Source organism: Chelonia mydas, chromosome 5 (assembly GCF_015237465.2).
Source record: "Chelonia mydas isolate rCheMyd1 chromosome 5, rCheMyd1.pri.v2, whole genome shotgun sequence".
Taxonomy (NCBI): domain Eukaryota; kingdom Metazoa; phylum Chordata; order Testudines; family Cheloniidae; genus Chelonia; species Chelonia mydas.
This window is the reverse complement of record NC_051245.2, coordinates 109,345,677-109,361,517: the sequence shown is the minus strand read 5'-3', so window position 1 is coordinate 109,361,517 and position 15,841 is coordinate 109,345,677. Positions and strand designations below refer to the sequence as shown.

The window sequence follows — 15,841 nt, the reverse complement described above, 5'->3', positions numbered from 1 at the left end:
ATATGTGTCAAACAATGTTATAACAGAAGGTGAAGGTATTTATGGTGTCATCATGTAAGGATATTTGTTTAGATGTTTTTAAATTAAGAGGCTAAACAAAAAAAAATTGAAAAACGGATATAAAGCTTTATCTATGAAATATGTAGCCGCTCTAAGCCAATGGTAGAGAGCTCTCCCATCAACTTAATTAATCCACCCCCAATGAGTGGCAGTAGCTATGTCAGTGGGAGAAGCTCTCCCACCAACAAGGCACTGTCCACACCGGCAGTGAGTATGTCACTCGGGGGGGAGGGGGGGATTATTCACACCCCAAAGCAACATAAGTTATACCAACATAAGTGGTAGTGTAGACATAGGGATAGGTATGGGAGGGCATCAAATGTTCCAGCCTTAATGGCAAGCAGGAAAGATATAGGATTGTTCCTGAAATAAATGCTTGGGGCTCTAAGGTAAGGTATTAAAAACCTTACATATTTAACCATCATATGGATAGGAAGATAGAAAAATACTATTGTGTAAGCACAATAAGGTATGGTCCACTAGATACTATATCAGAATGCAATTGTATGTATTTTGCATTACTATAAAAACTATCAACAGCTGTAAGTTAATTATGATGTGGAATTGCAAAGTATATGGTGCTCATCTCCTAGTATCTGTTCTAGAACTATCTGCAATGCAGAAATTAAAAAGTCAAAACAAAAGGATGGAAATTGCCATTTAAAAAGGAGCTAATATGTGGTGATAGTCGTGATACAAGTGCACACATTCTTGTACAGAGCGTTTGTTTTCTAAATAAAAGATTAATATCATTGTAGCTATGTACAAAAAACTGAATTCACAGTTGGTTTAAAGGGACATAATCAATTTAAATTTGGGCCAAATTTTAAATTTTATATTCAATAGTAAGCTTTTATAAAACCTAAGACTAATAAAAATAGGCTTCTCCAGTTAAGATAACCCAAAGAAAACCATATTTTTGAATGTAAATATTCCCCTGAAGTGTTCAAAATCCAAATGTTGCAGCACTGAGAACCTGACTGGGAAACTGGCTGGGAACAAAAGAAAAATAGGCTTAGCAGATTTTTCGTTGTCCAAACTGGAAAAAGAAAAAGATAAAACTAGGGCATAAGTAGTGACAAATATATTTGATTTTGAGACATTATTATAACAAATAATACAATTTGCTTCTGTGCAATATGTGATTTTTAGTTGACAGTGTCTCTTTAACGTTAACACTAGTAGGCAATTCAAAAGTATTTTTTTCAAACAGAAATGTTGTATTGGTCTAGTCTTTTTCCACTAAATTTTTTTTTTTTGGCTCATACGCTGTACAACACAAATACAGTTTGGTATCATTTGGAGTTTATAAAAAGCTTTATTCATGTCAGTCATCAAATTGAACTAATTGTGCTTGCACTGCAGTATTAAAGAATTTATAATTAATATAAAATAAATTTAAAGATTTTAAAATAATTGACAAAAATATGAGCTCAGTGGGAGCACTGATGTGAATAAAGTTAGTCGTGTGTAAGTATTTGCAGGATCAGGCCCAAAGAGTATGCTCAGCTGTACAAGACTGTTGATCCAGTCCTGCAAGATGTGAAATGTCCTGCCTACCGCTGAAGTCCATGGAAACTGATAGTGCTCAGTAACTCAAATGTGGGCCCATTATTTGCATTGCTGCTGTTAAAGTTTTGTGTGAGCATCTTCTTCCCAAACCTCTATTTATATTTTTATCATGAACATTTCTTCTGCAATGCAACTTGAAATACAAGGTTTAAGCTCAGGAACAAATATATTATTTACCACATTTGAAAAGATATCCATTTAACAGTTTTATACTTCATGCTGCAGTAGTAATAAGAGAGAATACCTTTGTCATTTCAGAAGTGTATTTCCATCCTATTGAAATCTTTTTAAAAAATGTAAATAGAATATGTATTGCCACAATCCAGTATTTCTGTTTACTTCAATGATTATCTTGTACAAATTAAAATGTACAGGCTATACATTTTCTTTTAAGCAAGGTAGTTGTTTATCTTAATATACCTACCTGGCCTGATCCAGCTCCCATTAAAGTCATTGGCAGTCTTTCCACTGACTTGAAGGGGTGTTGGATAGGACTATGTATTGATGCTACGAAGTGGTAGGTGCTTCTGAGAAGTACTGATCATTCTCAGCTCTTATTGACATTAATGGGAGTCAAGGGTGCTCTGCACCTTGCAAGGTCATGTCCAATAAATGGCTACAACTCAGTAATATTTTCTCATCCTTGATTGTATCTTTTTTCAAAATTCAAGATATGGACCGGACCACATAGCTCCTCAAATACAAAAGCCTTTGTTGATAATTTTTATCATTCATATTAAGGACCCAGTCTTTCAAACACGTACACATAAGAGTAACTTGACTCACATGATTAGGCCCACTGAACTCAAGAGCTTCTTAAGTGGTCTTGGGCTGGTCCCTGTTCAGGTGAAAATTTCACCTTAGGGTGAATTTTCCCCAGTATGAACACAGATCAGATTTGTGGGGAAGGAATAATACAAAAGCAACCCCTGACAATATATGTGAATAATATATGTATACATTTATAGAATGTATAAATGTATGCATATATGTACACACCATTATTAAACAATACCCATCAAAATACTGTCTAAAGATAAATGAGCACATTTTGTTGACCTTTTTACTGCAGAAATTTTCTTTTCTTTTTTTTAAGTTCTAATAAAAGCTCTTTCCCCTTGTGCTATTTCCCCGTTGTTTGCACTGAGTCAGCCTGGCTTGAGAGATAGGGGGGAATCCATTACAGACCAAAAGATAGTCGTTTCTCACATAATCTTTTCTTCAAATTGATGTTCTCAGCTGGGGACATTTTGGACATAAAGAATTAAGTCCTGTTCTTCCTCTACTCACTGTGGAACAAAAATGAACTGCTTCTGTATCAGTATTTGCTCATAATTATTTCTCTTCTACTTAACCCCCAAGGTTAAATTCGCTAACTGAAAAGGCGTATTGACAGTTAATCTCGATGTGTGTCAAAAAGCTGAGCTCATTGCACTGGATAATTCCCCCTGGGGATTGTGTTGTAGAATACAGCACCATTTGTTGAGCTGTTTGATAGAAAGAAAGAAAGCTTGGTATGGAGGAAATGGTTTACAACACTGCTTTTTGAGGGAAGGGGCATTATCACATGAGGTTGACTGTAACACAGGTAGAGTATGCAGTGTTTTATTAATCATAGTTCACTGGTGCTTTTGTGTGTATATTCTGGTGAATTAACACTGTACTGTGGGCTTCAGCAGATTTGAGAAACCATTATGACTCTGTTTATTGTCCATTATCACAATCCTCCCAAAAACATTTATAGAAACAAAGAAACCCAAAGTCCTCCCCAGTTTTTCATCCTATAAATGTCATTGTCTTGCCATTATTGTACTCAAAAGAATGAAAGAATATCTGTGGGACACAAGTCACCTATTTTGTAGTTTGCAATGTCTTTAAAATCCACCCCAGAGTCTGATTCTTGTACATGGGAGATCAATACTCTGCTGCCATGTTGTCTGCTCTTAACTGTTTGATCCTGTCAATTAGGGCTACAAGGCATTTTGCTGAGTCCCGTTAAGATGAGTATTTAAAATAGTAAGCTTATATAATGACTCAGAACATCTTTTTTTTTTTTTTTTTTTAAGATATCAGGATCATCACTTGGAATCATTATCAATAATGATCCAACCCTAATGATCTTACTGAGTTTACTGCACTCAACATTCAGGCAAATTCCCATCAAAGCCAATGTGAGTTTGCCTCACTGAAGACTATATAAAAAAATGAGGATTTCAAGATTTAGCCCACTGGCTATAATTGAGACCCTGAAATTCAGTGACACGTGATAGGCAAATTATGTAGCCAATGATAAGAGGTTTCAGGAGCATTTCAGCCTGAACCTTTCAAAAGAATCCCCTAGTACCTACAGAATATTTAAGGTCTTTAACATCACATAGTTCGAGACCTGTGAAATCACATTGTAGCCCATAGAATCTATGTCACTCAGTACACAAGTACATGCTGTTTAACTGTGTCTTCCATTGTTTAATGTTCTTCTTTGAAAATGTATGCAGGAGCCATGTAACATTTCTTTTTTTTTTTTTCCTATGCATGCAGCCACCTAATGCTGGGGACAAGGATGACCAAACACTGATGGTAGGCAGCAGTTTATATTTTTATGTCTGGGCATTTGTTTCTGGAAGGTGTGGGCGAGACAAATCTTACTTTGCTTTGGCACACTTCAGCATTTTAATAAGCTATCATCCTTCCCCCCCCCCCAATGCTGCTATACAATTAAAAATAATTAAGTTCCAAAGTTAAAGTGACAAGTTAATTCTGGTATTCAGTTTCTATAATTTTTCATTTGGCACCAAGAATTAATGTATGTGCCCTGTAGACGCTTTAACTGAAAACAGACTATTTCCTTCATCTGTTTTTTTTTAATCGGTTTGGCAGGGGCTTGTTAGTTTTTACAAATTGTTGGTCCTGATTATTATTTATTATCCAACTAAATGGAATGTTTTATGAACATTGCCATCCACAAAATGGCTGTATTCTGTAAGAATCTTATGGCTGTACAACGGCACAGGAAAGAAACTCTCTTCTAGGTGTTTATAAGCCTGTTAAAACATATTGAAGATCTTTTATTTTTTCGCTCTATTATTTTGTGTGTCTGTGTGTGCACATGTGTGTACATTATTTATCATCATTCTGAAAGTCCTTTTTTTTTCTTCAACCTTGCCAACAGCATCTGATGGAAAACCATAGGCAGAGGCACACATTGTTATTATAACTGACCTAAGGCCTGTCTAAGATGCTATCATATAGATGGGGATTTCTTTTACCTTTCTACATCATTTTGAGGATATCTAATGGTCTGTAATGGAGTGCAGGCATTTGAAATGAGAAGCTGATGTACTTCAGGACAGAGCTAAACGGTTTCACAGTGAAACTAAAGATTGCCATGACAGTCAGCTGCTCTTTCTCTCCCATAAAAGAATCCCCCCTAGGTTTTAACTTGACAAATTTAGCACACAACGTCTACACTGCCTTGTCTATGTTAGACTTTTAGAACATATTAGTTAAACATTCTAACAACACGCCCTTAAATCCTAGGCTGGACAAAGTCAGAGGGGTCAGTTGATTTGCCCAACAAGTCAGGGGGAGTCTGTGGCAGAACCAGGAATTGAACTCACATCTCCTGAGTCCCAGTCTACTGATGAATGACCAGTGGATCCTTTGGGGCGAAAGGGGGTGTATACGTGATATTGCTTAGTACAAAATGTGACCAGTGGAAATCAGAAATGTTTTCACTCGGAGATGAATACAACTCATAGTGTAACTGGATCCATTCTCAAGAAAAGGCTAAATTCCTTTTCTTTTTTCATTCAGACCAAGCCACGGCTCCAGCGAGGCGGGAGCTCTGCATCTCTCCACAACAGTCTAATGAGAAACAGCATTTTTCAGCTGATGATTCACACGCTTGACCCACTTGCCGAAGGTATCCCAATAACTTTTTTTCTTTCTTTGCTGTATAAAACAAAAAAAGATTTTCCCCTTTACTCACAAAAATGTTGTTTGTACCTGAACTACTTTCTTTTTGCTTTTGGTTTGCTTGGTTTTGGTTTTTTTGCTGTTTGCAATCTCTGAGAGAGGGCTTGCACTCTAATGCCAAAGTATACACAGCCCCATGAAGGATTGTGACATATAGGGATTGCTTTCACTGTGATACCAATAATAATTATAACTGTCTGGTGGATGCACTGTAAGTACTAACTCTCTCTCTCTCTTTCTCTGTCTAGTTTGGGCTTGAATAGAGTTCATGTTGGGCAGGGATGTGAAAATTAGAAAGATGTTTTTTACTGCTACTTGTGTGGGATGTCAATTTTCCATTCCTAGCTTTGATGTCAGTATATCACAGGGAAGCTAAACATGAAACTAACTTGTAATATGGAATGTAGACAACTTTGAAACATTGCAGTCTTGGCTTTGGATGGATATTCACTGAGACCAGATAGAATGCGATTATCCACAGTCAACTCAGAGCCATTATTGATCTGCAACTCTCTCCTCCCCCAGCCCTCCCACACATCCACCCCATCTCCATCTCCCTCTCACTCACTCACTCACTCACTCATCTCTCTCTCTCTCACACACACACACACACTTACTTTTGCTGATATTATCAAAGTGCCGAGTAATGTGTTCACTGTGTGATCCTCTAGATGGAAAACATAACTATATACTGGTTTGGTCTGAATCTGAGTGTCACCTTGTCCACCACTCCCTTCAGGTGGATTTCCAAAAATCCAAACCCAGGTATTTATTTGTGAAGTGTGTGTTCCGATTACATGACTTTTCCCTGCTGCAATAAGGTATGTCTTCTGCAATCATGTGTTTTTCAAAGTTATAATTCCTCCTAAAAGATGTGAATGGCTCAAATGGTCCTAAATCTCTAAGAATATTGAAAGCCCTGATCACTTCCAAACTTGAGTGATTATAAAATATATGAAGTACCCTAATACATTTAAATTGCTTTTCATGATACATACCAAGAAATCAGATTTCACTAGGTATGTCTTTAAATTGCAAACATTTTTCACACAATAAAAAAAAATAAAAAAATAAACCCAGCTCTGCATCTCTCTGAAGCAGTAAATCTCCCATTCCATTTCACTCTCCAGACATGCAAGTTAACACTCATTATGCAAAATGAAAGTGTGATATTTTAGCTCCTCTGTTATCCACACCATTAATTCTGCTCTCAGAAAGGTTTGTAGTACAAATCCAAACCCTTTGTTGCTTTAATTTGCCAAAAAAATATGGCTATGATTTTTGTTAGAATTATACCATTACCACAGGGACACTAAGAACACAAATCATATGAACCTATCCACCTGAAAGCAGCCCCTACTGCTTTTGGTCTTAGAGAAGCCCTATGGTTCTCTCTGTTGATGTAACTGAGGCTGCACTTCTTCATTTAATAGATGCTGCGTTATGTAACTGCCAAAGTCTGTCCCTTTAAGTAGCATACAGTCAGTCCCAGACTGTGCCCAGTCCTATTATCATAACTAGTAAACTGGCTCATAGGAAACATATTGGAGCAACCCACTTGGAATCCTTCACCTGAATAACCATACAAGAGGATAGATATGAATCTATTAATATCAAAGCAAGCAGATATTATCAATGTTTCAACTCCTTTCCCAATCCCAACTCAGGTCCTATCTCCACCCACCACTGAGGCAGGCCTTCCATCCTCCAGAAACTTGATATATCAACTACCACAGCTTATAAACTCTCTTTTTTTTCCCCACAACCCCTCCATTTTCCTCTCCCATCCTTAAAGATAAGTTTGTAGGTCCCTAGCTGCATCTGTGCTACTGCACACTCTGATTTAACTATTCCAATCACATCACATGCTAGAACATACAGAAATTCAAAGTGGAGGCACCTGGGACTAGAGACAAATGGGATTCCTGAACTCATTTTTAAAGGTAGGAGTTACCAGAGGCTACGTAGATTGCTGCAGAAAAGTGGGTTAGGGAGAGCCAGTCAACAGGGGAGGGCCTTAGTGAGAGACTGAAGACCAAGGGAAAATTGGAAGGTTCTGGCAGGAGAGGGAGTCACATGGACTTCTTAACTGAACCCAAATACAGGCCTCAACAAAGATTCAGAAGTAAGATTGATGATCATCCAGTTTTTATTTATCTACAACCTGTTTGCCTAGCCCTACTTCATATGTTTGCCAGGCCTAGCTGATTCCTCTATATACCTGTCAAGGTTCCTCCCCCACTCTGAACTCTAGGGTACAGATGTGGGGACCTGCACGAAAACCTCCTAAGCTTACTTTCACCAGCTTAGGTTAAAACTTCCCCAAGGTACAAATTAAATTTTATCCTTTGTCCCTGGATCTCCACTGCCACCACCAAACTCTAACTGGGTTTACTGGGAAACGTAGTTTGGACACGTCTTTCCCCCCAAAATCCTCCCAACCCTTGCACCCCGCTTTCTGGGAAAGGTTTGGTAAAAATCCTCAACAATTTGCATAGGTGACCACAGACCCAAACCCTTGGATCTGAGAACAATGAAAAAGCATTCAGTTTGCTTACAAGAAGACTTTTAATAGAAGTAAAGAAATCCCCTCTGTAAAATCAGGATGGTAGATACCTTACAGGGTAATTAGATTCAAAACTTAGAGAATCCCTCTAGGCAAAACCTTAAGTTACAAAAAAGACACACAGACAGGAATAGTCATTCTATTCAGCACAGTTCCTTTCTCAGCCATTTAAAGAAATCATAATCTAACACATACCTAGCTAGATTACTTACTAAAAGTTCTAAGACTCCATTCCTGTTCTATCCCCGGCAAAAGCAGCATACAGACAGACACAGACCCTTTGTTTCTCTCCCTCCTCCCAGCTTTTGAAAGTATCTTGTCTCCTCATTGGTCATTTTGGTCAGGTGCCAGCGAGGTTACCTTTAGCGTCTTAACCCTTTACAGGTGAGAGGATTTTTCCTCTGGCCAGGAGGGATTTTAAAGGGGTTTACCCTTCCCTTTATATTTATGACAATACCATTGTCCATGATTCTTCCCCATTTCAAGGCTTGCTCCATATAACATGTATCAAAGAAGAACTTAGGATCCTCTCATTAGAATAGTCTCAGAAGGAGAGCTTTCTAAATCTGTGTTCTAATTTGGGAGTAGTAGGTGCTGAGCTCTTTTAAAAATCAGATCATGTAATAGCAAATAACTCAATAATGTTTGGCTGTATATAGTAGTTAATCTATTTTAGTAAAATAAGCATTTAGTCAATACTATTTAAGACAGCGTTGCTTAGTGGTTATTGCAGTAATCTGAAATTATATCCGAGGAAGCTTCCTTCAGTGTTCCACCATCTCTGTCACCTTTCCTATGTTTTCCTCCATGCCTTCATGTCCATCCTGGCATGATTTTTCTTTACAAATTGAAATTGAACAGTCTCTTGGCTTCCAACTGGATTTCTTAAAAAGTCTATTCACCTTTTTGTTTCATTTAATAGAGACACACTGGGCTAAATTTTCAAAAAGTAGAAACCTACTTGCACAAGCAAAAATGTCTGCGAAGTGCATGCCTACATTTGCAAATGTAATTACTGTGATAGACCACACTAATTTAATGTACAGATGACAAGTTAGGCACCATAATGACTATCTGCATGTGCAAATATCAAACTCCCATTGACTTCAATAGGACAAGGATTTTAACCCTGGTTTGCCCATAAATATAGTAATGACTGTTTAGCCTGTGTCTGGGAGAAGCATGTGAAAATAACTATCTGATTTCATATTCCGTTGCTGTGGCTTACCCAAGTTTATGTTCAAACTTCTTCAGAGAGACACTTCAGTCTCAGGGCTTCAGATCTTCTGCATTCCAAGAGGTTTGTAAAGCAGACACATGGAGAGTTCTACAGATCTTTACTAAACCTTCTACAACATTGACACACTGGAACTAGAAAATCAAGACATGTTTTTATTTTATTTTTCTCACTCATATATCAATATCAGTAATAAAAATTCTGCACTTGTAATTCAGTAAACAATGTGTAGAAAATGGATGTGCCAGAAAAGAATCCAGCTCATTCTCCCAGACATCTGATGGCTTTGTAAGGCTACCAAGAGTGAAAAGAAGTCAAATCTTATTTTTTGTCACTGAAGTCAGCAGATGTGGGTCTGAATGCACACACAGAGTTGGTCTATTAAGTAAAAAAAGTTAGTTTGACCTATTTGACCTAATATTTGCCTTGGCACCTAATGTACGTAAGTGAAAATAGTTAATAGTATTCACTCTTGAATAATTCACTTGTGAAGCCACCATTATTACCTGTTCAGACACCTAAAACTTCATTTCTTCTGGGAAGAAAACAAGAAATAAATTATATTTTAAAAAAATAACAAAAGCAGTTTTTACTCACAACAAAATATACATGAATTATTAGTCACGACCACATGATTCTACTGATGTTATCCTGTCCTTCCTCACAACATTTCCCTCCAGTTCGTTGTCACCTTTGCTTGTTATGTCGTATCTGAATTCTAGATTGTAAGGTCTTCGGGGGCAGGAATTTTGTCCGACTCTTTGTTTTGCGAAGTGCTAAATACACATGTGGGTTTGATACAAATGATAATAATAATTAATAACAGCTACTCAGATCCGTGGGAGCAGTTGAGTGCTCTGCACTTCTGAAAATCAGGCAGGTTTCCACATATGGATTTAAAAGCCTAATTTAGGCTTCTGCTTTTGAAAATCTTGGCCATAGTGTAGATGTTCACTGCTATCAGTTTAACCACTCTGTCTGGCAAGTGTACAGGACTTTCATTAGCTAGAAATGATCTCTGCATAGTAATTGAAATTGCATCACTAAAACAAAATCAATGTGGCATTGATTTTTTTTCCCCATTTTGATCTTATTATAGCAATAATGACCTTGCAGCAGGACATTTCCTGGGGATTAAGATTAATGATTGGCTGTGCTTCAGGCCATCAACTATTCCCAGCCAGTCATTAATCTCTAGGAAATGTCCTGTGCCAAATTCGTTACTGCTTAAGTGCTGATCTTGCAACCCTTCCTCACTTGATAGTCTTGGTGAAGTCAGATGAATTACTTGTATCAATATTATTCATGACAGCAAGGGCTGCAGGATCAGACTCAGTGTACTGACTCATATATAATTAGGTCCTGATCCAAGGGCCATTGAAGTCTGTGGAAAGATTCCTGTTGATTTTAAAGGACTTTGGATCAGGGCCTTACTGCTGGGAAGCGGCAGAAAATCCCTCAATTTATTTTTATTAGGAGCAATTTATAGGTCTATGAATATCCCACCCCTCCTCTTCTCCTGTGTGCTAGCCTCTTGCCAGTCTCTACGGTTTCTTTCTTGTTCAAATACTGCTGTTAAATGATCACAGTGATTACACAGGTCAAGCCATCTACCATATCTATCTATTTTGGGGGTTTTCTATTGCGCCCATCATTGTAGTATCTAAGTGCTTCACAGATAGAGTGTCTTAATCTTCTGGACACCATACTACTATGGCTTAGTCGTTATTCTAAGAAACTTGTTTTGGTTTTGTTTCTGTTATGTTTGGAAATAAAAACCTGCCAAATCTCTTTTCAGGATCTGTCTGCAAAGACCTTTCATGGGTTTTTTTGTAATATACAAAAGGGCATTTCATTGTGCCTCTATCTTACCTTTCACACTTTGTATTTAGAAATACAGATCTCATGCTAAATTCTGACCCTTCACCAATTTAATACAGGGAAGCAGGGGTCTTCTTTGAACATCAAATTAAAAAAAAATAGGAAGGCTGATCTTTCCTCCAGACAAGAGGTAAAAACCACTAGGCTGTATGAAAAAATCCAATAGGATTTAAAAGAGAAAGTTATGTTTCTATAGAATTTTTAAACCAACCCATATAATTCTAAAACAAAGATATAATTCTCTATTAAATTCTATACATTGATTTTAAAATTCTGTGGAAGGGATATCATTCTCTATTATATCCCGTAGCATGCTTCAAATGATTTCAATAACCTTATTGGTTTCATCCCTACTACATTCTATAGGCTATTTCTATAAATCTGGATCCTTCAGATCTTTCAGTAAGCGTGAGCCTGTTTGCCTTATTTATTTTAACATCAGAAAGTCTGTGCAGGCATTACATTTAATAACACCCAAGAGTATAACCTCTACCATTCAAACTGTTTCTTTGAAAATTGCCTCCACAAGCCAAAGAAAAGATCAGACCGAATGATTTATTTTTGTGTTCCTAATCCCTTCCCTTTTACCTCTCCTTCCTGAATTGATTCCACGGTAGCTACCTTGTGAGCTGGCCCTGTGAGGTATCCAGCAACTCACAAAATCAAATCCATGGTCATCATTTTAACCATCTAAAAACCTGATTGACGTACACTCAGCATTTGCAGAGACCTGCCAAAACTCTGCAGCCTGCCCGGGCTTCATACCCACAGAGCAATATTGCATGCAATCATGAGGTGAGAGGGGGGCTCTCCTCACCAACAGCCAGCATGCTGTCAGCAGCTGCTTCTCTCCATCCCTGGAGGTGGAATCCAAGACTCTGTTCTCCCTGTGCTATATATTGCAAGGGGGTTGCCAGGAAGTGACACTGCAGTGAAAAAATGCCTCCCCCTGCATCCCTGAGCTCCAGCTAACTGACAGTGGAGGGTCCAAATTGGACAGACAGTGAGGGGACCAAGTGGTGCCCTCTCCCTGAGTACCAGCTGACAGTTCTGAATGGCAGGAAACAGCCCATCAACCAACAAGCAACTGGGTTCAGAGGCCAGAACCATAGACTCCTCCAATACCATCCCCACCACGTCCACCAGATAACATTTTGGGGACCACACATTCCTTGAGGCTCTCATCTCCCTGTATAGGCTGCTCCTGTTTATTGCAACTCCAGTGTTACAGTAGCTTCTATAAGAATTCTGCAGGGGAGACTTGGGGGCTGAAACCTGTGGAAGGCTTGTCAGGGTGATGGGAAGCTTATCTCTGCTTTAGCGGTGCTCACCCGTTGGATGGATGAGTGGCTGCTCCATGGCTAAGAAGCTGCTCCATACTGTGCCCACCTGACCATTCCCAGGATAATTTAGGGTGGCTACAGTTACTCTGAGAGTGTAAGGGGCCTGTGTGCCCATCAGGATTCAGCCTTCTTTGTCAGGCTAATGAAGAATATAAATCCCTACCCCGCATCTCAATCCCTTATTGAAAAAGGCTACCTTTTTAAACTGTTGTTCTGTCAAGGACTCTCACAACAAAAACAAAGAAGCACTTAGTGTAATTTTGGTGGCAGGCCAACTGCAAATGATACAGAATTGTTCATCATCAAATGCAACCTAAATGATCCAGACATGTTCTAAAGGATATAAGTGATTTATTATTTCTAATCAGCTCCACAAGGAAAAAGGAACCCCCAATAAAATGTGCACCAGTTGGTCTCAAGCAAACAACATGAGAATCAATTACCTTTACTGAATTTTTCTCTTATGAATGTCAAACCTCAGATCCTATAAGGTTCTAGCCTTATCTAGAATGACACTTTTCTGGATTAGGAAAACCCAGGAAGATGTCGAAAGCAGGGTTGATGATGCGAACAGTAGTTCTAAATGAGTATGGAAGCAATGCCCTTGCCTGCCACTAATGGGCATTATGTTATTGAGGATACCATCTTTTTGGTGAGATCTCTCCTTTGTTGATAAAGATCACTGTCACATTTTAAAAGTTATAGGGATGCTTGTCTCAATGGGAGCAGGGGAAGGAAATAGCTGCAAGGCTCACTCTCCGAATATTTCTCCCTACTTGTTGTGTTGAGGTGCCAGGTCTACCCTCCCAACCCCTACATGGAACAGGCTGTAGAACCTGTCCACCATCTTACAGATACAGTGAGAGGCAGGACCATCTGTGCAAAGGCCCCATCTCACATAGGCTCTGTGTCTTGACAGCTCTGCCTCCTACTCCCTGGCAATGTAGCTGTGGTTTCTCCTACTGGTGGCTGTCCAAAGTGCTCCACTCAAAGAGGGATTTCAGTCATGGTGTGGGGGCTTCAGAAAGTTAATATAACTTGAGGATATATTAATTTTCCTGCAGAATCTTTGCAGGGCTGTTAGGAGGACAAATTCCATCCTCCCCAGTCCGCTCGTTTCCAGCTTGTTGAGACTCACGAATCTCCAGACTAACAAAGGGTTCTGCTTGGAGTCTGGACAATTGGAAGAATGCTCCTATACATATGGCTGACTCCCCTGTTGCCATGTGAGAAAGGTGTGACCCATACACAGAGGGGAATCTCTGCCTGAAAAATCATGGGGCACAGTTGCACCCAGTGTCTTGCACAAATTCCCAGATTTATATCTTGCATCTCTTCAGTTGGATGAGTTATTGTTTCCTTCTATACTCCACCTCCAAAATATCCTATTATATAATGTACTGGTGCTGAAAGGCTGTGATTTATTATATTTGCTTTTTTTTTCATCACAAAAGTGCCTGCATTTTATTAGTAAAAGAATTAATGGTTACATATATGTAAAACTGAGTTGAGGAGAACTATTCGTAGGGTGAACCTTGCAGATATTTCTTTCCCCTGTTCCCATTGAGACAAGCATCCCTATAACTTTTAAAATGTGCCAGGGATCTTTATTGACAAAGGAGAGATCTCACTGAGTTGAGGATTTTGTCATTCCTCTGCAAAGATCTGAAGAGATCTCTAGCATCTAAAGCAAAGAAGCCAGTGGTCTCCAGTTGCAGTGGGGGAGGTTTAGGTTGGGTATTAGGAAAAACTGTTTCACTAGGATGGTGGTGAAGCTCTGGAATGGGTTATCTAGGGAGGTGGTGGAATCTTCATCCTTAGAGGTTTTTGAGGCTTGGCTTGCCAAACTCCTGGCTGGGATGATTTAGTTGGTGTTGGTCCTGCTTTGAGCAGGGGATTGGACTAGAGGGCTTCCAGAGGTCTCTTCCAACCCTGATCTTCTAAATATTCAAAGCAGCAAAATGCCCTACTTTCAGTGTTTTTGTAGACTGAACACAGAAACCTCATGACTTTTCAGGAAAGCAAAGGAGAATGAGATTCTAGACATTTTTCTTCAATGGGGAATTATTGGAAATTTTTGCCTCTAGAAATAATATGTTACTGGTTTAGGATCCCAGACACTTTTTAGTTCACCTTAAACTTAAAAAAAAAACAAAAAAAACAAAAAACTAAGACTATGTGAAAAATGTTTGTGGTTAGCTTAGCCAAAAGGTGAGCAACAACGTAGGAAAAACAGAGATCTTGGATTGTGTGCAACTAAATGCAAATGTGTTTGGCTAGTTACAGGTGGTATTTTAGATAGCCCTGTTAATACCTATCATAAAGCAGAGAAAGAAACAAGCTAAATAGCTCTTCTCAGGGAATCTCAGAGCATTACTTTGGATTTCAAAGCCAAAGATAATAGAAAATTGAATTTCTAGCTTTCCATGTGGTACATATCAGAAATAAATCTCATTTTGACAGCTGGAGAGTTTGAACTTTCTGCAAAGATATGTGCATTTGGTGCAAGGCAAATGATATTTTAGAATAGTGCAGAGATTTTTGTTTTGAAGTAATATTTTGAGTTGATTTATCAATTTGTATCTGAGAGCTTTAGTTTTGTTCCGTTTTTGTTTTGTTTTTTAAAAGTATTTATGAAATAAAATAGAATGTCAAAAAGTATCATTGGTTCCTTGGTTTATTTAGCATAAAAGCAGGAGCCACATGGGTGATGTCTCTTCAGAATGTTGGGGTCTGATCCTGTTTCTACTGAATACAGTGATGGTGCTCCCTTTAACTTCAATGTGAGCAGGATCACATCTGCAAGCTCTGCATCCAGGAATAATGGGTCTGTACTTCGTGACATGACACAAGAAGTAGAAGGTGTGATAAAAGAAAAAGAGAATGAGCATATTGTCCCAGTACCCTTAAATACTTTTGCTTAAATGTGTTAATGAGATGACATTGGCATCATCGATGCAAAAAAAGATGTACTTTTACAATTACTATTTATTATTTGTATTGCAATAGCACCTTCGAGTTTCACTCATGGACCAGTGCCCCACATTGTGATAGATGCTATACAAACACAGTAGAAAAGTCTAAGTTTTGCAAGAAACATCATGGAAGCTTGAAAGTCTAACAAGAATTTAGGCTTCTGTACCAATACATTTCTTCTCTGGCTTTGAGTACTTCAGCAAATATCAGGAAAAAAATAAGATCTTTTTG

The 15,841-nt window shown here is 38.5% G+C and overlaps 1 protein-coding gene across 3 annotated transcripts in view; it reads left to right on the top strand.

Annotated features, from left to right (window-relative positions):
- Positions 1-15,841, top strand: part of SLC24A2 (solute carrier family 24 member 2) — a 166,493-nt gene that overhangs the window by 83,636 nt on the left and 67,016 nt on the right. For 2 of the 3 annotated variants that reach the window (XM_037902044.2, XM_007061681.3), the window contains exons 3-4: positions 4,171-4,209; positions 5,446-5,554. In XM_037902044.2, the coding sequence (XP_037757972.1) occupies positions 4,171-4,209; positions 5,446-5,554 (148 nt within the window). The remainder of the gene's footprint in view (positions 1-4,170; positions 4,210-5,445; positions 5,555-15,841) is intronic. The other variant, XM_043546316.1, reaches the window with a different exon arrangement.